Raw genomic sequence first — 22,240 nt, 5'->3', positions numbered from 1 at the left:
ATATAGCAGTAATGCAGATGTATACACAGAGATAATTCAGAAATGCACCTAACTGGCTGCAAATCTGAAAAGAAAGAGGATACTATGACATGTATGAGATGTTATATAGGGCATTGGCTCTATGGTTGGTCATGTGATAATATAGAATTATTGGAAATGTAGTATTTTACAAAAGTTTAATGTGATTGGCTGCTGTTATAAAGTAGTAAAGACAATGGGAAACATAATCTGAGCCTCCAGTCTTGACATAGAATTGGCCACAAAACCTACGACTATAATGTGAGGCTTAATACTACATAACACGGTAAACACTGGTACGGTGGATTAAAAACCATAACTGAAAACGTTCCTCATCTACACAGCTGCGCTGCAACAATTCCAGCCTTTCTGTGTTATCCATTCAGACGTAAGGACGTGCGCTAGCGTGCAAATATACGTTTCAGAGACGCGCAGGCATGACGGAAGGAGGGGGTGGGGCGTGGCTATGGAAAACGCATGGAGAAAGCGTGACTGGCGAGAGGAGGGGTTAAAAACACGAAGCGAAGGCGTGGCCAACACTGAAATACCAAGAGGTGTAGTTAGGGAGGTTGGCGAGAGGCGGAGGCTCGCCGAGAAGGTGTGGCAATTAATCACAGTCCACACCCCCACTAGGAACATACTTCATTCAGTCGAGTCGCGCGTGGGTTGTAAACACCGGGAAGTGACGAGGGACAACGGCTGGAGCCTGTCAAGGGCTCCAGCCTTCACCTGCTCGAGGGGTGCAGCAGCCCAGATGGCCGTCTGCGTCCTGGACGGGTGCGGGTTCTTTTGCCTCCTTATGGTGTACCTGAGCTTGGCTTATGCAGATTACGTCATGCTGCGGCACATCCTGCTGTTCAAGTACGCTGACAGGTGAGGGACAGCCGCTCAGAATACTCCCACAGCGTCCTCCATGGTATATCCCTAGGTATGCCGGAAGTGACAGCCGACAGTACCATTACATACTCTAGGGAAGGGGAGTTTGACAGCTCAAAAAATCTCCACCGACTGTGAACTCAGAAGGTATGTTCTTCTCTCTGAACATATAAGGACAGTTTACCGGTGCAACTACTGTGGTATTCGTGGAGAGAAGGCAACTTGAGAAATCAAGTTTTTAGGTTTGAAGTGGTATGACCCTCATAAATGCGGAACTGACAGCTGGACCGTACTATGTGGTTTTTGTTGCCGAAGATGGGGTGTGACTCTCAAACTTGCGCTTTTTGTTGTTGCAGTTTTATATAGCGCGAACTCAACCCGAAGGCATTGGAATGCTTTACTTGAGCACCAGTTACATTACACAACATATTGTAACGCTAATGAGTGAAGTTCCCTTTATCTCCAGGCCCGTTTTAATCATTTACTTAGGTTTTAATATATGCTGTATGTACATATTTTGCTAACCGTGCTTAGAAGAAAAGTTAAACACCTTTTGCTTGTCACCTGGCTTAAATATTTTGTTTTACTTAAATTTATTATTTTAGTAAAGAGAGTGCAATCTGTTCATGTAGCTGTTCTTAATACGGCATACATAGCCCAGTTCTTCTTAATGTGATGCACGTCAAAATTCAGGATTTTCTCTCACTTTGGGTTAAATGCTTCTGTTCTATCACAAATCAACCCCCCCCCCTCCCTTCATTGGCATCCTGCGCTTCCTTCAGTTTTGTTATCTTCAATTTTATATAGTGCAAACTCGACCCAAAGGTATGGGAGTGCTTTACATGAACACCAGTTGCATTATAGACAGACACATTTATGTTTTTTAGGCATGGGGAGATTAAGTCAGGCTCCCCGTCTGATGTAGCTCCCCCCCACATCATTTCCAACCTAGCAATGGAGTTGGTAAATCCAGTTAGGGAAATCTGCAATCTGTCTTTAGTAACCTCCTCCTTCCCATCGAAATGGAAGAAGGCGTTTATTAAACCTCTGCCCAAGAAACCATCAGCAGATTGCGCTGACTTACAAAATTATAGACCAGAGGTAACAGATACAATCAGGCTACTGTTAGACGAAGGGACCCCTACAATGATAGTCCTCTTAGATCTGTCAGCAGCCTTTGACACCATCTCTCACAGAATCCTGTTAGATAAACTGCGAAAGATTGGTGAAAAAGGGATGGCATTCGAATGGCTGCAGAGTTTTCTATCGGATAGATCTCAATGTGTACAACTGGACACCCTTATATCCCAGACTACAGCTGTGGACAAGGGTGTACCTCAAAGCTCCATACTAAGCCCCACCCTGTTCAATATCTATGTGTCATCTCTGGCCACCGTCATCAAATCCAAACCATCTCCTATGCGGATGATACTCAGGTGATGGTCCCCATAGAGAAGGACCCCGCGGTGACCAGAGATAGATTCAAACTTTGTATGCTAAAAATAGCCAGATGGATGACAAAGAACTTCCTGCAACTTAATTCTAACAAAACTGAGATCTTATTGTTTGGGAAAGCTGAGGACTTGTGGACAGAGGAGTGGTGGCCTGGGGAACTTGGAGAAGCTCCCACCCCAAACAAGCATTGGCATAGCCAATAGGTCTCGCTTTTGGGACCTTATAAGTGTTTAGTTATGCAACTGTTGCATGGCTAAACACTTAAGGTCCCAAAGGCGAGACCTATTGGCTATGCCAATGCTTGTTGTAGGTGTGTTTGAAATGCACTACTAACGAGCTGTAGCCCGATGACTGACGAGAAGGGAGGGGGGAGTGAGAGCACAGAGCAGGGGGTGGTGGCAGAGAGCGCCTCGCAGACAGCAAGCCTGTGTTTCCAATCCCTAGTGGGGGTGGGGTCATGGCCTTCACAGACGCCTGCCAAAAGCTTTTTAAATGTTAGCTCGTCACTAACTAAAACGCCAGTGCCTCATGAAATCAGTATCCCGTGTCCTTTGTCTAAATAAAACTCACCGTGAAAACGAAGAGGACGTGTCCCGCTACTGCTTAAAACCCAGGTGTAGGCGCGGTATATTTAAATTAACAAAGTGCTTCTGACTGCTCGCGTCTCTAAATGCAAGTACAAAACAAACATTGGCCGCGCGGCCGTGAAATTAACGCCGCGCGGCCATGAAAGACAAAGTGAGCCACAGGGAAGGCTGGCATATGGTGATCACTTTCGCGTCCGCTTTGATGTTCTCAGTGGCTGCGCGGCTCACTGAGAACATCAAAGCGGCCGCAAAAGTGATCAGCAGGCTATCAAATGGTGCGCACGCCCGGCGCACATGCACTGTAGTTGGCGGCCTGAAAAGCACTAGTTTGCACTTCAAATCCCACTTTCTATAGCTCTCGCCAGAGCAGCGCTAAAGCGCTGGCTCAGGCGAGACCTAAAAAATGGGCAAAAAACCTGGGCATTTTAATTGATAATAACCTATCTATGGAGGAGCATGTTAAGACTCTATCAGGCAAGTGTTTTGGACTGATGCGCACGCTAAAAACGATTTTCCCTTGGATTCCTCTCCACCAGAAGGGTCCTGATACAGGCACTTCTAGTCAGTAGACTAGATTACAGAAACGCTCTACTGGTGTGGATGAGGGAGGACCTACTCTCAAGGCTACAAGTCATTCAAAATACGGTGGCACGCCTAGTATTGAACAAGACAGCACATACTCCATCTTTACCGCTATTGAGAGAGTTACATGGGCTTCCTATGAGAAAAAGAGCAGTTTTCAAACTTTTATGCCTTGTTTTCAAAGCACTTTACGGACAGGGACCTAGATACCTAACTAAGAAATTAGAATGGCATACCCTGGCAGCTAAGATCCAGTGGCCAAAAGCTCCTTCTAACGCGCAGAATTAAAAAAAGTTAAGATGGGTGGCTGCGCCTTTTCCTACCTGGACCCCAAATATTGGAATGCGTTGCCAGAAGACCTGCAAGCTTGTCCCACCTTGATTATCTTTAAGAAACACCTAAAAACCTGGCTATTTTAATTGAGTAATTCTGCATTAAGATGCCTGCTTCCTGGGCGCCGAGAGATCCCCCTGGGGGATGATTCGTGCGCCATATAAATAATAAGTGATTTACCCAGAATCACAGGATGTTTGAGCTTCCCGCCAGACTTGAACCTGGTTCCCCATCATCAAGGTTGGCTGCGTTAGCTGTTAAGCCACATCCTCTCGTGGTTTCTTTCATGATGATGAAATTCTATTCACAGTTTTAGGTTGTCCCTAAAATAGGCAGATCACTGGCTGAGCCTTTTAGTCTGCTTCTTGCAAGATTCCTTAAGAATTTACCTCCCCTTGGCTTTTTTTGTCTACAGCCTCTTTGGATGCGTGCACCAAAAGTGTCCTCTCAGTAGGTTAATAATGACCTTCTGTCCAGGTGACACTACCTCTTTGCCCTAGCTAAACACCAATTTGGAATCGGTAATACAACAAAAACTTTGTGAGGCAACCAAACGTGAACAGGTTTAGATTCAGGACCAACCAATGGAAATAGTGGCGGTGAGAAGGAATGTGAGTGATGGAGAAGGTGGTGAGAAGAAGGGGTTGAGTACAGGGTGATCTATAGAAACTGTTTCCTGTGGAATCGCCTTCGGGATCCAACAATTCCTCAGTTGATGAATGTTCACATGGATCATTTTGAACAGGCCAGTACTTGATCTCCTTGAAACGGTCTTGAATTACTTGCATGACCTCTTTGATGGTGACAGCCATTGATACATTTGTGTTGTTTATTTTGGAAATGAAAATATTCCAGAAGTCTTACATTAATATTTGCTTTAAAAGTGTATTAATAAAAGATGTATGTAAAATGTCATTTTGATTCTCACACATTTGTGATCTATGGCAAAGAGTAGCTGGGAAGTGTCTCGGCATGATCAAAGCAGAGCTAGGTATCATTGTGGAATTACCAGTAGTAATTATGGTTTACCAGAATAGGTTGCTTTGAAGCCTATCACACACCGCCTTAAGCAGACTTTTGTATAACAGTGTTTCACTGTTTAACAAATCACAAAGTCAACCACAAAGTTCTCCATACCTTCAAATTATTAATTAATAATCCTTGGAACATCATCCGTTGCAAAAGAGTTGTGCCAACAAGTCTAACGGTGTCTCAAGGCACCTCCAGAAAAGCTTAATGTTCACACTTGAAGTTATCTATTTCAACATGAAAATAACTTCAGTGTTTAGATAATCCATATCACAGCATGGGTGAAGCTCTTTACTAAGGTTTTGATTTCGATAATAACTCCAAACAAGTCTCTGATGAAGCGGCCCAGTTTTAGATATTGGTGCTGCAACAGTTCTGAGCCAATCAATTGATATTAAGGAAGTTATTGCAGCTATTAAAAAGAATGTATGGGGAAAGGCACTCTGCCCCAATGGCCTCCCAATTGGCATTTTTAAATGTAATATTATATTTTAGGCTCCAAAAGTGGTGGGCATTTTATGCGCTGCATTTATACGAATAATCTTAGCGTCTGGGAAGGAGGCTGTTATAATACCCATATTTAGAAAAGTACACCGAAGTCAGCCATCTTGTTAATGCCTAATCTCATTATTAGATTCCACCAATAAGAACGTGTCCTTCTCTCGAAATTGGAGACCTGCGTGGAAGAAAATAATCTTTCCTGAACAACAATTTTGCTTTTGCCAAGGCATAGGAACCGTCGAGCATTGCCTTCACCATTCTCCTATTTTAAGGAAATACGTGAACGCCAGGAGAGGGACCATTCACATGGTCTTTATGGACCTCTCGTGTGCATTCGACATGGTTGATCAAAGGAAATTATGGGCTATGATGGGAGATACGGGGATTGAGAAAGCTCTTGTGGATCTGCACAGACTACATTGGGAAACATTTATTTTCTCAGGTTCGAAATAGCCAAGATGGTGATTGCACTCATTTAATTAGTTACATTTGTGGGGTGTGTCCGGTGTATCCCATGGTAACTTAAATTTAACAGTGAACCACACTAAATCATTCACCATGGTGGACCGCCTAAGGCTAAAATCAAACCCAGACTTCGTATTATAGGGGGAATTAGGATTGAAAGGGTCAGAAATGTTAACTATTTAGGTATTTTGTTTGATTGCACTCTGAAATGGGGTCATTTGCTTATTCTGAGAGGTATGCGATTTCACAGAGTTGATTGATGCTGTTTTTAGATTCTCTTCGATTCTGTACCATAGACCAGAGAACTTTTCCACATTTATAACATTATAAATGTATTCCAGTCGGACTGTGTGGGGCAGGAGTCTAGGGGTATAGAAATACTGAATCGCACCAGAGGGTCGAGAACTGCTTTTTTGTCTATTTTTTTTTTTTTTTTTACATGGGCTGCTTTCAGTTTTCCAGTGTTCTTCTACTATGATATGCCATAATTAGACCGGGGAAAGTTACTTTAAGGATGCAATACGTGTGGCTCTCTTGGTTTTATTGAGAACAAAGAAGGCTTGGGTCCTAAAACCTCCTGGACTGGACCACTGTAAATACAAGAAAAAAGAGTGTGTCCAGAAGGACTAGTTTGCACACTTTAAAGAATACCCTAGACCATCAATTCTAGGGTTCTTAATGCTTTATTTAGCTTATTTTAAATTATTAAGATTAGCGAAGCAAATATTTTTTCATGTCTTAGAAAAGAAACCTTCCATTTACAGAACACCACATGTACAAAAACACATTTATACACAATGTTATATTCCACTTAAAAACGAAAAAATTCATAGACAAAAATGACAAGTGAAACAAGCTTAGACAATCGTGTGAATTAACATTGAAAGTACAACACCAGTCCTAGTCTTTACGTAAGGCACCAAGCGGACGTTAGATTCTTAACTAGACGTTGTTAATTATCCTGCCTAGGCCAAGAGACCGGGGGTTATGTCTTCAAACCAATGTTGCCAACACAAGAGGAAAAAATTATTACTACATTCTTTAAGGCACAATATATACACAATCCCCCGGGCTCACAGGACTTGGACAAGTCTTTGAATTTTTTTGTCTTTGAATTTTTTCGTTTTTAGAAGCGTGCATATATATATACAATAAAGCTTCTCTTTCTAGCTTTACCATACTCATTACTAAACTTTGGTAACAATCACATATTTCACTGACTTAGATGCTACCCACCAAAAGACTAGGATGTCAAGATGTTGGCATGCACAGAAATTCCTTTTCGATATCTGAGTTAACATGGTGTAAAGTTTAAATGTTGTTTTTAATGAAATAGTTTCTGCTGCCTGTTGCTGGCTGTCCTGTGAAGTTGTGAACACTGCTGGCCATTGAGTTCCACGCAGCTTTGAAGGAGAGTCTATTGTTAGGTCCACCCTGGGCAGCGCATGCGCTTCTCTGCTAGGCATGCTGTATGGACTTGAAGCTCCGCCCACTCTCTGGCCATATTTTTCATTGTATGGCGTCATTGTCCTTTGGAAACTGTGGCTTTTCATTGGTGAATAGGCTTGGTAGTCCCTCCTTAGTACCTTACCGCCTTTTCTCAGCTTGTAACCTCCCATAAGGACTGGCCCTCCCCGTGTGTTGTTACTTAGTAGGCCTTCATTACAGTCTCCGAGCACTATTTCCTTGAATGTTTTTCACCTGCCTATAGTTAAAGACATGCTCTCTCCTAACGCTTAAAAATAAAACAAAAAAAACGCACTATGCTACAGTGGCGGCTGCATGTTTTTGTTGTTTTGTTTACAAGCACCCTTTTCCGCTCTTTCACGTTAATGAAGGCTCTGCCCCTTTCTTTAGATCAGCCGCATCTAAAGAAAGGTCTGCGGCCACTTTTAAAGTGAAACCGCGGCATGGGGCGCATTTGCAAAAGAAAGAAAGCCATCACCTTTCTTGACAAAGAAATGCTTTTTTTTTTTTTTTTTTTAAAGCGCCCCACGCCGTGCTTTCATTTCAATTGCGGCCCTCCTCTCTCTTAAGACATAGCTCGTCAAAAAAAAAAAAGTGCGCGCCCTCCATTAACTTGAAAGCCCAACACGGGGTGTTTTTACGAAAGAAAATATTTGCAATGCAATAGGTCTCACATTTGCAAGACTTTAAACTAATGTAATTTACAATGCCAATAGCTCAAACTCTCGTAAATGCGAGACCAATTTCATTGCAAATGCTTGTTACGAATCTTCAGGGACATCTGATCTGCTTACCCTTGTCTTTAGTCTATGTTCAGTATCAAGGGCCAACTTAGTTCACAGACAACCACCCGGGCAAATGTGAGCACGTCTTTTTGGGTGATGATCTTCTTCATCTTTAGTTATCTAGGGTTGTGATTCCGTGCTGTCTTATAGTTTATTCGTTGTGCAAAAAAGATCGTCCAGTAGTTTATTTACTATTGACAGCCACAAAATGTTGTCAGGATGCCACCTGGAGTCTTGTTTGTCTAATTCCTTTATTTTCCATTGGGATATTTACATCCGTGCCATTCACTTTATTTACATTGTCACCACTAATCAGTCTTTAACTTCCAAGTAATTGTAAAGAATTGAAGATTGTCATTCATATATTTGGAGTGTTTCAAACCTAATGTAACTTTTTCAAGGGCATTTTATTAATTTTCATGAAAGAAAAACAGACTTTCAGTTACATAGTAGACTTTATTCCCTGAAATCAACAGCAGGCTCATCGCGCAAACCTATAACTTCCCCCTTATTTCTTCCCATCACCATAACCGATTCCACCAGTACCATAGGTGATTTTTTAATTGGTGCCCTACACTATTAGGTTGACCCAGCCACTCTCTAGTGGTCCGTCTTAGTTGTTTATTACATGCTTTTTTAAATTGAGCCATACATTTCTTATCCTATAATGTATGCAGGGAGGTTCACCAATCCCAATCACTCTGTACATATAGTTCTTCGGGCCCCAATCCTCTGAAACAGTGCCCTCTGTTTTTTGGGGCAGGTCATGCCAAATGTGTCATTTTGTAGGTGATAAATGATGGGTTTCCAGATAGAACTGAATCTCTGTCTCTAATTCTCAAATGTCAGCAGTTCCATTGCTAATACGGACTACAGTCTCCTAGACCAGTTGAGAATATCAGGAAGTCTAGTCTTTTTCCAGTTTAGTGCTATCTAGTGTTTGGCTGCTAGTACAATACGGGATGTAGAAATCCAGTCAGATTTGGTCAGACCTTCCAGTGAGGCCGGGCACACTCCAGAGAAATTCACATCCTAGTCATTGGGTATCTGGGATCTGATCATCTTTTTGATAAGGCATCAGATCTCTTTCGAGCATATTTTTAGCTTTGGACAAGTACAATGCAACCCCTTCATCCTTCTGCCTGAGGGTACATGTATTCAGTTTTTTGAGTGGTCATCATCCAGTTATACATTATCTTATACCAGGTTTTTCTCACCAGAAAAAAATACGTATAGTTCGTGTTGTGTCAAACCATAGTTTACTCCATTCATCTTCCAATATTTTACTCTCTCCATTTTGGCCCTTGGGTCACAAAGGGCATTTTCCATGTTTCCTGCCCCAATATGAGAAAAGCTTGTAATTTAGTGATTAACCCATCTGTGAAGTTGTCGTTGTAAATAACTATTTTTTAAAAGTGTCAGTTCTCTTGTAGCTCCCTCCCTATTCTCAGGTGAAGGGACTTATTGCCTACGTTCAGAATGTCTTAGTCCTTTTCTTTGACTACCCAAAATTCTCTCTTGCAGGTTTCAAATACATTGTTTTCTTTTCTGCTGGCTGACCATTTGTTTTTAGCATTCTATAGTCCCCTGTTTTCGACTTAGCATACTGTTCTTCCATGTGTGGTGGTGTGATATCTGAATTATGTAGCAGTGGCACATATGGCAACAGGAATGATGTGATTCCCTTTATATATTTTTTTTAACTGTGTTGTGGTATAATTTAGGGAAACATGCCCTACTACCCGATACCGGGCTATGGTGTTTGGAGGATCCAAAGTAGGTCCCGGAGTGGCTCATCTAATTGGACCAACTCCCAAGGAGTCCAATGCTTTTTTGTTTCTCTCACGATTCACAGTTGGGCCACAGTGTAATAATCCCTAGTGTCTGAGAGTTCAAGCTACACCTCCCTTTTGACACCCATCATCAATGCTTTTGGTAGGGTTTTTATCCTACTGTTCTTGTAAAATGTATCCCAGGCCTTCTATAGTGGGCCACAGTTTGTGATGGTACAGACGCCAGAAGTGCTTGGGAGGATATTAATTTTAAGTACCACAATCGTACCCAGCCATGGGTTAAACACAGTTTCCATTTTTGCTGGTTAGTCTTAATCTCTCCAAGGAGAGTGGGATAATTTGCTTTATATAGGCCATAGATTGTTAGCGTGATATAAATGCCAGGTTACCAGATTCCATCTCTGACTCATTTATAGGCAGATCACGCATCTGGTCTCTCCTTTTTGTCTGATTGTTGGGTTTCCGTAATCATTATGGACTTCTCAAAGTTCACCTTAAAACTTGACGTCTGTCCAGATCTTTGCTGAATGGTGACCCCTTTGAGAACAGATTTCTCTGGGTTGAATGTCAGTTTTATGTCATGCACAACAAAAGGTGTATCTTGAGGAACATTCCACCAAAAAGCATTCCTTCTATTTCCTGAGCGTGGTTTATCCTCTGCACTAGCGGTTCAATTGGAAGAGCTACAAAGGAGAAGTGACAAGGGGCGTCTTTGTCTAGTTCCCATGGGGAGCGTGAAGCAAGGCTTTCTTTCCCCATCAGCCACTGCTCTTTCAGCCGGAACTGCATGTCTTGCTCATATACAGCTGCATTTTCAGACTGATGCTAACCCTGGAAAGCACCTGGGTTAGGAAGGAGCACCACCCGGTGAGACATTTCTTTGCTCTCTGTTGCCAGTATCACCGTGGGAATGTACCCTCTTGTTCAAATTTTCGCTTAGATGGTGAACCCATGGCCATAGAGTGCCAGAAAAGTCTTGAGCACCTTCCACCTGGGACATCACCTGTGGAATCGGCAGAATGAGATTATGATGTTTTACGAAGGCTTAGGATAGATTAAACCAACATTTCACTTTGGAACCACATATTACTATGTAATATGTATGCAAAGACATACCATCCTTACTAGGTGTCTGATTAACCAATTGAAGCTTATGTGGTGTCTCTATAAATTTGTGTCTGCAATATTGGCTTTTGTAATTTGGTTGAGTTTTTAATATGTCAAATTGTCTTTTGTTTTAGTAAAAATATTCAGGTGCATGGTTTGAAATCTCGTAATCCATCTTTGTTGAAAGTTACTGATGATGCTATAAGTGTAGAGTGGTACACAGGTAAAGTAGGAGTTACCATGGTTAATTCCATTGGTAATAAAAAAAAGTGAGAAAATGCAAAAATAACAATAAACATAGTTCTTAGCAAAGGAAAATGCTTTAAATGTGGATTCAGAAGTCATGTCACTAAGAGAAAAAAGTGTCCAGCCGGGGACAAGGAATATTTAAGATGTAATAAATGAGTTACTTAGCCCATGTTTGTAACTGTAAGGAAAGGGCAATCAATGTGGTAAGAAAATAAGTGAAAGTAATCTGAAGAGGTGGCCAAGCTAGTGACAGGAGGTGAAAAACGATGGAGTTTTTCGCGGTGGATGAGGAGCCTGATGTCCCCTCTTTTGTGCAAATGTAGAATTTATGGAATAGGGTTAAGTGTTGGCTAATTTGGAATCCCAATTTTATTGTTTCTGGTTCCTATGTTTTTCTAAAACAGTCAGTTGCAGTTCAGTGATGTCAATTTGTTTTTTGCATACAGTGGAAGTGTGGTGGAGAAAGATTATTTTTGTTACCACTGTTCAGTTTCAGGAATCATTTTTTGGGAAAGATAAGTATAGCTATAAAAGGGCAACACGTGCAGCGTTGGCGACACCAAGGAAATTGTGATATGACAGTGAGTCTTTGTTTGCCCATTCCTATCTGAGTGAGAAAGGTGAAGACTATCTGATTTCCAAGTATATTGGTGTATTGGTGAAGAATAAAAAACATTTCCACATCAAATTGGTTTGAAAGCAAATACCATTCTTTTCAAACGTTAACAAAGAAATGTCTGAGGGATGGTTTAAGTAAGATTTTGAAGACCATGGGCCATGAAAGAACCATAGGACCCAGTAGATGCGTCATAGTTTGTTTTGGCCACTTGTTTTACTTAAAATAAAGTCGGTCTCAAAGTGATTGTGCATATCTGTGCTCAGTGAGATTCTGCATGTCTATGCTCAGTGAATAAACATAAAGTTGTTGTTTGCCATTCCCTACCAAATAATCGGGAGTGGTTGTCCGCACCGGAAGCGAAAACTTTCTATAATTGATCTGAAAGCTGCTTAGCATCAGATTGAATTTACTTCAGAGAGTAGATCTAGTACCACATTTATCAGCTTGGATTGCTCATTTCACCATCTTATATGCATTTTGAGAAGGGCTTTAACTCTTTTGTGTCCTTGAAAATAATGTTTATTTATTTAAGAGTTTTATATAATGCTGGCAAAGACGCAGGGGTATCGGAGCGCTTTACATCGGTAAATATGCATTACACAATAGCAAGTATAATCAGGACAGCAAGTAGAGTCTGATCAAGTCAGTGGTTGAGCACGAAGGAGGACAAATGACAAGGAGGAGATGTAGGGAGAGTTGGGAGGAGTATCTGTAACGTTGGGCGATTGATGATCCATTAGTTGGGATGTCGGATGAGGAGGAGATCCTTTCGCTGTCTCTTGAAGTACGGGAAGGGGAAGGGTTCATCCTGATATGTACTGGTATGTATTTTATATTTTAGAGGCATTGTTCAAGAAAGACCGTGCCAGTGTTTTTTTGTTTGTGGGCTTCCGGGGGAATGAGGAGCAGGGTCTTTGAGCTTCTTCGGTTTTCTTGTCTGACCTTCCTTTTTAGGTCTCGCCTACGCAGCGTGCATGCGCTGCATAGGAGGGCACTTTAGCCGTTGCTCTGCTCATTTTCAAGCACACACTCGTGCTTGTGGCACCATCCACCTTGCGGGAGCGAGCAGCGAGTGTGCTTGAAAACAGTGCACGGCTCTCTCCTGAAACTAGCTGCTGTTACGAGTACGTTTGCCTGCTCTTTCGCGGCCGCGCCACGCTCCCTCTCGCTTCCAGCCTTTCTATCTCTTGCTCCTTTCTCTCAATGTTTCACCCCCTTGCCACGTAGCTCTCATTCTTTCATTTAAGACCTGACGGATTCTCGGCATTTCCCAGTTGCACCCGATGCTGTTTTAGCCTTGCTGATTGCTTTCATTCTCAGCCCCGCCCCGCCCCAGCTCCAGGAAACTGAACTTTACCTTTTGGTCCTCGAGCAGCCAGGAAAGCGAAAATGCCGTTGGGCCTTGATTGAGGCCAGAGGCCCTTTATTCTGCTTTCTCCCCCGTCGGAGGCCTGTCTCTCCCTGTCATCCAGAAGCCCACAGGTTAGCATCTTGTGATTTTGGGAAAATCACTTAATTAGAATGTGTCCGTCTGTAATGCAACTGGTGCTCATGTAAAGCGCTCTGATTACCTTCGGGTCGAGTTTGCGCTATATAAAATGGCAAAAAAAAAGACTGCGTCACAGCTGACTACAAGCCCACTAGAAAAAACTTTACTATTCTATTATGCGGTTCGCAATAAAACTGTGTTTCCCTTGGTTCTGATGAGTGTATTTCCGAGACCTATTTTAAACAACCTATGTTTTATATTCATTATCTGCATTTGAATTCTGTGTTTAACAGGTCACTAAACTCACAACACACAACACTCTTGCTGAATGTTAAAGTGGACCTCCTTTTTCGAACGTCCGTGCCACAGCGCTGTGACTTCACTGTCCCTCGGGGCTATAGCCAGGGCCATAGGAATTAAACGATTTTTTAGCTGCTGTGCTTCTTTATTATTATGGATTTACCGCATAAACCATAATCTTCTGCATAATTTGCAGATGTACAAAAAACCCTCAAACTGATCAAAAGTAACTAAAAATGCAGCAACACGCATGACTGCTCAGTGAATGGCTCTTTGAAAGGTTGACTTGCCCTCTTTCTGTTGCTTGTTGCTCTATTTTGCTGTTAAACTGGAACTAATGAGATGAAACCTTTGCGTGGGCAGATGTTAACCTATGGGAAATTGACAAATGATGGAAATAATGCTATAAAAAATGTGCCACATTATGCCGTATAATTTGCCTTCTCTTGCTGCAATATTTAGTCACCCCTAGCATAATTTAGTCCTCTCGTGCTGCCCTGTGACCGTGGCTATAGCACTGGGACTTGGCCGTCTGACTGTTCCACAGCGCCAATGACGTAATTATAAACTCTTCTTTAATCGGTGCTACTGCAATGTGACGTCTGCATCTCCCTTAAACCAAACCCTTAAAACTGCCCAGCACTTCAGGCACACCAGTCCTAGCACTGCAGTTAATTATTTAACTTATTTTAGAGCCATCAATAAATGGTTTAAATCCTACCTTAAAGCTGTTATCAGTGATGTGACTTATGCCTTTCCTTTTGTGACAATACACAGAGTTCCGTTGCTCCAGAACACTACACAGATGTCCCAAATTACCAAAAACAATGCAACACAGTAGGATTCATGAAACCTCCCACCGAAGCAGTACCATGAAAACCACAAGGCCTTACAACATATTGCGAATTAAAACCTGAACATCAAGCGTCTGAAGGTACAGTAGCTCAGTCATCCAGCACAATATCCTTGGTGCAACAACATAAACTTTTGCATGGCTAAACACTTATAAGGTCCCAAAGGCGAGACCTATTGGCTATGCCAATGCTTGTTGAGATTTGCAGCAAGGTAAGCTGGTTTCTCAGTGTGAAGGGCTTGGTGAGTAAGGTGGGCAGTTCTGAAGCTGCAGCGAGCTTCAATCTGGAGCTAATTCAGTTTTTTCAGGGAAGGGGAGATGTAATAATTTTTGAGTCTTTTGACCATTCTGGCTGCTACACTTAGAGTGGTTCTATTGGGTGCAAGGTAGGAGTTTTGCCGAACTGTGAGGGTGGAGTTCCCGTGGTCCAATCTAGACAGCACCAGCACTTGCGTGGCAGATTTTAGATTGTTCGGCGGTAGGTATAGTTTGATTTTGTGGAGACGTTTTAGGTTGTAGAAGGCAGTCTTCACACTGTTCATTGTGTGGCCTTTTATGATCATTTTAGGGTCCAGTGTGATTCCTAGAGATGTGGCAGAGCCAGCTGAGGTTAGATTGCAGTTGAGAGCGTCTATGGCATTTAACCATTCTACCATCCGAGGGGACTGATCTATCTTTGAGATGCAAAATTTCTGTCTGATCTTGGTTGAGTTTTAGGTGGTTGAGAGTTAGCCAGTGTTAGATATCTTTGAAGGTGTAATTTAGCCAGTGTCATTTTGTCTAGTTAGGAGATTTCCATGTAGAGCTGGATGTCATCTGCATATAGAAGGAAGGAGATGTTTGCCTGGTAGAGGTGAAGGGTTCCATGTAGACATTGAACAGAGTGGGTGGGAGGATAGAGCATTGGGGGACAGCCCAGGTTATTGCCGTTGTATTAAAAGTCTGATTGCTTATTTGTAGGTCTCGCCTGACCCAGCGCATGCGCCGGTCTGGCGAGACTTATTGAGAGGGCTCCAAAAAGTGCTACCAGGCCAGCCTAGACCTACAGTGCATGTGTGCGGGCGCGCGCTTTACCGCGATTAGTTTCACTTTCGCAGCCGCGTGGCCGCTTTGATGTTTGATCGCAATCACTTTCGCGGCCTCACGGCCGCTTGGCATAGCCAATAGGTCTCGCTTTTGGGGCCTTATAAGTATTTAGTTATGTAACTGTTGCATGGCTAAACACTTATAAGGTCCCAAAGGCGAGACCTATTGGCTATGCCAATGCTTGTTATTAGTTGAGATCGGTTTTGAGGGAAGGATGTGAACCAGCGCAAGACAACCCGTCCAAGGGGATATTGATGAGGTGTGCTGGTGGTCTGGTCAGTCTTGTTGGTGTGGTGTTTCTCCCTAATCCAGTGATAACCTGGATCTTAGAGGGGGGGTTAGTTCTATTAGGTGCCAGGTTTTAGGATTTGGCTAGTTGCCTTGCCTTGCTCAGAGACATTGCGGAAATCGTTCTTTAGGTCTCTGAGCTTTGTTGTTGAAAGGCTTTGTGGTCCAGCAGTGTGGCTCGTCTTAGGAGTTGTCTGCTGTTGCATGTAGGGAGGGGATAATATGCAGGATTCTGACAAATGTTTAGGTTTATTGTGATATTGTTGAGACCCTGTAATACATTCTCTAGTCGGTTTTCAATGCGTATTAGTCTCTCATTTAGCTTGGACATGGGCATTTGATTTAATGAGGAGGGGGTGCAGGTGTTTTGCATCATATTGTATGGGGTAGGGTTGTTCTGAGTCATAGAGTGAAAGTCTGTGGGAGTGAGATTTGAGATGTCTTAGTACATTGTTGGTAAAGATGGGACTGGTGTAAGATGAAAATGGGCCCCTTTGAACTTGTGTCAGCGTCTTGGCACGAGATGATGTAGGAATGTTGGATGGTAGGAGTTGATACCATTAACAGCTCGGTTGGCTCCCCGAGGGGAAAGGAGTGTGGTTTGTATGTGGGGTGGTGGCTGGAGGAGTTTGTAGGTAGAGGAAGTGATTAGTGGTGATATTTTGGTCTGTGCTGGCTTTCTGAGCAGCGTTACAACAAACAAATGATGGACGGAATGCTGACAATGCAGACATTCTCCCCCAGTCAAGAGATCTGGGTTAAATCCATCGTTCTTTTGCCCACTACGCCACCCCAGTTTAGACATGGCCATATGCAAATCAGTCTTGACACTGTGCCTCATGCGAACAGTCCAGCCCGAACTGCCAAGCCATGTCTTCCCTGGACTGGAATCAAGCATCCTAGGACTGGTTTCTGGCTATCAGCCGTCATCAGCCAGGATAGCTTGACTCCAGTGGCGTAGTGAGCACGGGACCCACGTCTGGGCATACCCATCCCACTTAGGGCGAAAAGCGTTACAACAAACAAATGATGGACGGAATGCTGACAATGCAGACATTCTCCCCCAGTCAAGAGATCTGCTTTCTGAGCAGGGCTGTTAAGTGTGTTGTTGGTGAGTGGATCCTATTTTGAGGGTGAGGGGTAGTGGTGTGAACCCTTGGTCTGCCAGGAATACCGGGTTTGGTACCGGCTGGGGTGAGAGAAACGTGAGTTGCGAATGAGGTAGTGGATTTTGGGGTGTTACCTGTGAATCTGTATTTGGGAACATGCAATGAGTGATCACCTTCCAGGATGATGTATTGGTTTTTGATTCAATTGTGAAAAAACACAATTGAAGATTGCAAGGCGGTTTGTCTGTTTTACTGGATAAGACAATGACCTTGCTTTTAGAAAGGTCGATTTTATTTTTTTATTTGGCTCGGCTGCAACCAGTGGCGTAACAAAAGCCCTTGCAGCGCCCGCGGTGTGGGGGGGCCCTCCTCCAGCACTGGGAAGTCCCTGGCTTGAGAGTTTCAAACTGGATCCGGAGCATCAGGGGCCCCCTGCATGTACTTTGCAGGGGGCTCCCTCAAGTTTCGTTAGGCCAGTGGCTGCTGCTGTTGAACATTAAGGTCACAGGATTACACCAAAAGGAACTGAGCCAAAAGAGAACTTGTAAAAACTAATTAAGCAAATGTGTGCCCTGAAAAACAAAAACAATTAAGAAATTTTCTGGGCCTCTGTGAATATTACAAAGGGTTTGAGGTTGACTTCGCTATGATGATGGGTCCACTTGGAAAAATTCTAAATTTGACTGATAAGGGCATGCAATTCTTTAAAACAAGCTATCATTAAAGCTCCTGCCTTACCACCTTGGTCGCATCATGCTAAGCGTACCATGACCATTGATGCATAGCTGCCAGGGTTTCAGACTGCTATGTGTGACATTTCATAATTTCCCGTGAAATTATGAGTGACATTTCAATGACGATGAGTGACATGTTCAAGAGAGCAACATTAAGCAATGAAGATGAGGCAAACATGCTAGGGCTGAATAAAAAAAGACTTCATACATGAGTAGAAAACTGTATTTTTTCAAAAGCTAATTTGACTTAAACCCTAATAAAAATCATTAACCCCGAGAGGTCTGCCCCAGTTGACGCACCTCTATGTGCCCACGGCACAGATCACACCATGACCCCACAGGCTGTCAGAGCTACACTCTGTTGACTTAAGTGACACAGGGTGGCTCGGTGACCCCGACCGCCCCAACACGATTTTAGTGCAGCTGTATGTGGCATGCTCGGTGAAAACTACAGTGACTCAGCAGACAAAGGCTGTGAGTAACTGCAAAACTACATCTTGTAACAGAGCAGGCAGCTGAAGATCTACTGCGCGCAAGGCGCTAGAAAGTACTGTTATAGTTTAAAAGCACATCTTTAATTGTATTGAGAAACTAGCAGAGTGAGTAATATTACCTCACTCCATGCACTGACACGAGGCGAGCAGCAACCGGGAATGATTCACATATAGCTAAGCAGCAAAAGTGCACAACACAATGCTCTAGGCTGAGTTCCACGGCCGCCGCGGTCCATGGAGCGCAGTCGGGTGGGTCCGGTGGCAGAGCTCACATGTTTAAATAATTCCTGTGGTTCGAGTAGCGCTGATTACCACCGCAGCTTCCCACAACTTTGTTGTCACAGTGTGGCTCAGTGACCCCGACCGGCCCAGCACCATGTGCTAGAAAGTGAGTACAATTTAAGGCACGTTTAACATTATATTAAACACTAGCAGAGTGAGAGACACCATTACCTCACTCCAGACCCTGACTCGATGTGAACGGCAATTTGGTATGGCCCGGCTGCCTCGTGGCCCCACTGAGTCCCGGAGCAAACCTCACTGCCCAGGAATGATTGGTTAAGCAGCAAAGCTGCACAACAGTGTGCCTTGGGCTCCAGAGGCCAGTGCGATCCTTTGGTTTGGGTCGGGTGGGTCCGGTCGCAGGGACACATTTTTTAAAATAATTCCTGGGGTGAGAGCAGAGCTCATTGCCACCGTAGCTTCCCGCAACTTTGTTCTCACGGACTGCCATTTTGGGCAGCAGCAGGAAGTCGCATCCATTGCGCTGCGTGGGGGACCAGCCAGTACGCGGCAACCACTGCTAAGGGCAGTCCCCGCTCTGTCTCGGTATTGGGCAGTGAGCCAGTGACTCACACTGTGTGACAGCTGCCCCGCGGGTGGGGATTTCAATGCACTGCAGCCAGGCAGAGCAGGGGCCAGATTGTAACATTGTAGCACTCAGCAGACAAGATCATTAACTGTTTACTAAGCGAGCCTGAGTGCTGGCAAGTCTGCGGGGAGCAGTAGAGCCGGCGCACAGGCAACACAGGTGCCGGTGCGGGCGCTAACAGCCTGGCGTAGCCAGTTTCAGCGCAGGTACAGTAGAGTGAGACAGTGGCATTAAAATGCGTGACGATGCATTTCAGTGCGGTGATGCGGAACACCACACTGAAATGCGTTAGTCACGCCTGATGCATGATACTTGGCAGGCCTGTTGATATGACTGGTGTGTGTAGGAAGGTGGAATCAATCTGACTGCTTGGTTGCCCCCACTTTTTTCCTGGTGTTTGAATGGTTTTTGACTAGTCTGGCTGGGATCCTGCTATCCAGGACCCCAGCCTATCTGCTTACTCCCTTAAATGACTGGTGTGCATATTAGATGCACTAGTTATTGGATACTGTGGTACCTTATGAGCCCCTAGTATATGGTACCTTAGGTACCAAGGGCATAGGTACTTCACAGGCCTACCAGGGGCTGAAACATGTATTATACCACCCCTGGGAAGCAGACTAAATCTGACACCACGGGCCTGCTACCGCAGCCCGGGTGAGTTAGTGTTAGCACGCCTCACTGAGGTATAGGTTCCTATATCTCACCATACACACACATATAAACCTATCAGTCACCCCTATGGCAGGCCCTGTCAATCCTGAGGGCAGGGTGCTTGGTTTACAATGTGAGGGGGTGCCTCTACCTGAGCAGGGCCCCTTTGCAGCTGGCAGGGTCTATTCCCTGTGGCTGTTTGTGGATGGGGTTAAACCATATTTAAGTGCATTATAACCTCCCGGTAAATGCTAATTTTGGAATGACTGCATCAAAACATGTTGTGTTTGGTGTCAAACAACTTGGAATCATACCCCCACACCAGTAACTGGTGTGGGAGTATGATCCCACCCTTCTAGAGGGGACAACATGTACCCACGGTGGAAACACGGTAGAAATCTGAAAGAGCCCTGGCATCACAAAATGTATGCCACCAGCACAGACACTGGGCTGCCCTCCTGCTGCTGACTGAAACTCGCAGTGGAGAGGTGCCCAACAATAGGCATCCGGTCACAGGGAGGTGTCACCACCTTCCAGACAGGATTTAGTGTATTGGAGCTGGGTGGGTGCACTCTTAGAGTGCTTTGAAGTCATGCACTGGGGGAGCAGTAGGCTCCTCTGTGCATATGCCAGCTGAAACCGGTTCAGGGGCTACCAGCCCCTGCTCTGTCGCGAAACTGGACAAAGGGAAGTGGGTGTAACCACCCACCCCCCTGACCCTCCTAGAGGAGTGGTCATAGAGCTAGTCCCTCCCTTTCTTTTACTATAAGATAGGTAAACCTTGCCATTGCAAATCAGATATCCCTGGACGACGCTCTACGAGAAGAATCCTGGCCCTTCGATGTTCCACTACCTTTGGAAGACGGAAGAATCTCCCTTGGAGTAAAGGAGTGACTCCCCTGCTAGGCAGATACCAAAAACTTGAATCAACGGTCGCAAACTTTCCCGCTCCCGCCGGAGTCCCTGCAGCCCTGGAAGTGGATTTCTTGACTTCTCGATGGCCATTGTGAGCCCCCAGCAGAGCTGAGGCGAGTGGACCCCACGAGTGACGAGAAACCGCAATACCTGGGTACCAGGCACTATTGTCGAGTGCCACCCCTTCACGACGTTCGACGAACTTGTGCATTGGACCATTTGTGGCCCAAGCCTCCAGCAGGTTGTGCACCGAAAATCAGAGGCCTACCCCATCCCGAGTGACCGTGGGCTCCTGTAAAGCATTTCCTCACGAGGCGTCTTCGCAATCCCTTGCCGGCTGGCTTGTGGGTCCCCTGAAGACTTTCTCTTCGAACCAAAGGGCTCCCCTGGTCGCTCCAGGCCTACCCTCACTTACCCTCGCTGGGTGAGTCCCTCAGACCTTCTTGGTCTGCACCGCTGACTTTTTCCACATTCCACGAGACTTACTGTTGCCAAGGCTTGTTGGCTCCAATCCGGTTGCAGACACCTCAGTAAGCTGCAGACGTCGTGGGACAGTCCGAATCCAGCTCCTGGTCATCGTCGATGCCTCCTGGACCTCGTGGCTGAAGAGTCAAAACACCCTTGATCAACTGAAATCACCCGACTTCCGTGGTCATCCATCTTCCTGGCCCTGGGTCACTGGCAAGTGACTGAACACTGTCCCTTCCACTTTCAGCTCATCTTCATCTTGAATCCAGCCTTGGATTCTACCGGACACTTATTCAGCCTTCGCAAGCAGCAAATCTTCTTTGGCTTCCATAGAAAACAGCGACACGACCTGACGCCAAAAGACACCTATGCCCCCGGCTTCCCTGGGTGAGGTAACTCGTGCACTTCGGTGCCCTAGTGTGTGTTGGCCCTCGAATTACTTACCTTGTAAGTGGCTTGCTTGTAGACTTCCTCGAAGTACCCTAAAACTTTAAAAATCCAACCGCGACTTGCTCCATTGTAATCAATAGGGAACCCGCGGCTGTGTTCTCACGCTGCACGTGTCTCTCGTGGGTCTTTTACTTACCTGCCTTGGGTGGATTAGTGAAGCCCCAGCGATTCCACAGGCCCTAGGCCTTGTCCCCTTGCAAGTCGACTTTCCTAAACCTCTTTTTTAGTATATGGTCTGGTACGCCCCTGGGGCCCCAGCCATATTTGTGCTTAACTTATTGTGAAACGTTGATATTTGAATGTGTTCCTGGCTTCTAATCTCATAAAGAGATTAGTAGAGTGTGTCTAGAAATAAATACGTATATATTTGATATATATACCTGTGTGGTGTCCTTTCACTTGGTAATTCAAGAGATTATAAGGTAAAACAAGCTGCTTTACATTCCTCTGAGACTTAGCCTGAAGGCAGCTCTCCACAGCTACCGCTAGGATAGCTTTCTTTAAAAGGTTGTCTTAACTAGTGACCAGCATATGCCAGGCCAACTTCTCACAGTGTGGTAACAGAAGTTGTTCTGTCCCACAAAGTGTTAATCAGGGTGAAACAGTAGCGTAAGAATCTTGAACCTAGAGTGAATCATTTCGGCACATTTCCTATTCTGACAC

At 44.5% G+C, this 22,240-nt stretch overlaps 2 protein-coding genes across 4 annotated transcripts in view; one reads left to right on the top strand and one right to left on the bottom strand.

Annotated features, from left to right (window-relative positions):
• Positions 1–966, bottom strand: part of PPOX (protoporphyrinogen oxidase) — a 285,846-nt gene extending 284,880 nt beyond the window's left edge. Inside the window, exon 1 of one of the 2 annotated variants that reach the window (XM_085638560.1) lies at positions 827–966. The gene's annotated coding sequence lies outside the window, so the exon portion shown is untranslated. The remainder of the gene's footprint in view (positions 1–826) is intronic. The other variant, XM_085638562.1, reaches the window with a different exon arrangement.
• The window catches only part of LOC146773029 (palmitoyltransferase ZDHHC3-like), a 73,903-nt gene continuing 52,255 nt past the window's right edge, over positions 593–22,240 (top strand). Inside the window, exon 1 of one of the 2 annotated variants that reach the window (XM_085638564.1) lies at positions 593–891. In XM_085638564.1, the coding sequence (XP_085494690.1) occupies positions 773–891 (119 nt within the window). In that variant the 5' untranslated portion in view covers positions 593–772. The other variant, XM_085638563.1, reaches the window with a different exon arrangement.

This window comes from Triturus cristatus, chromosome 12, assembly GCF_964204655.1.
Source record: "Triturus cristatus chromosome 12, aTriCri1.1, whole genome shotgun sequence".
Taxonomy (NCBI): domain Eukaryota; kingdom Metazoa; phylum Chordata; class Amphibia; order Caudata; family Salamandridae; genus Triturus; species Triturus cristatus.
Note: the sequence above shows the minus strand (reverse complement) of the source record. Positions and strands in the feature narration are given on the sequence as shown.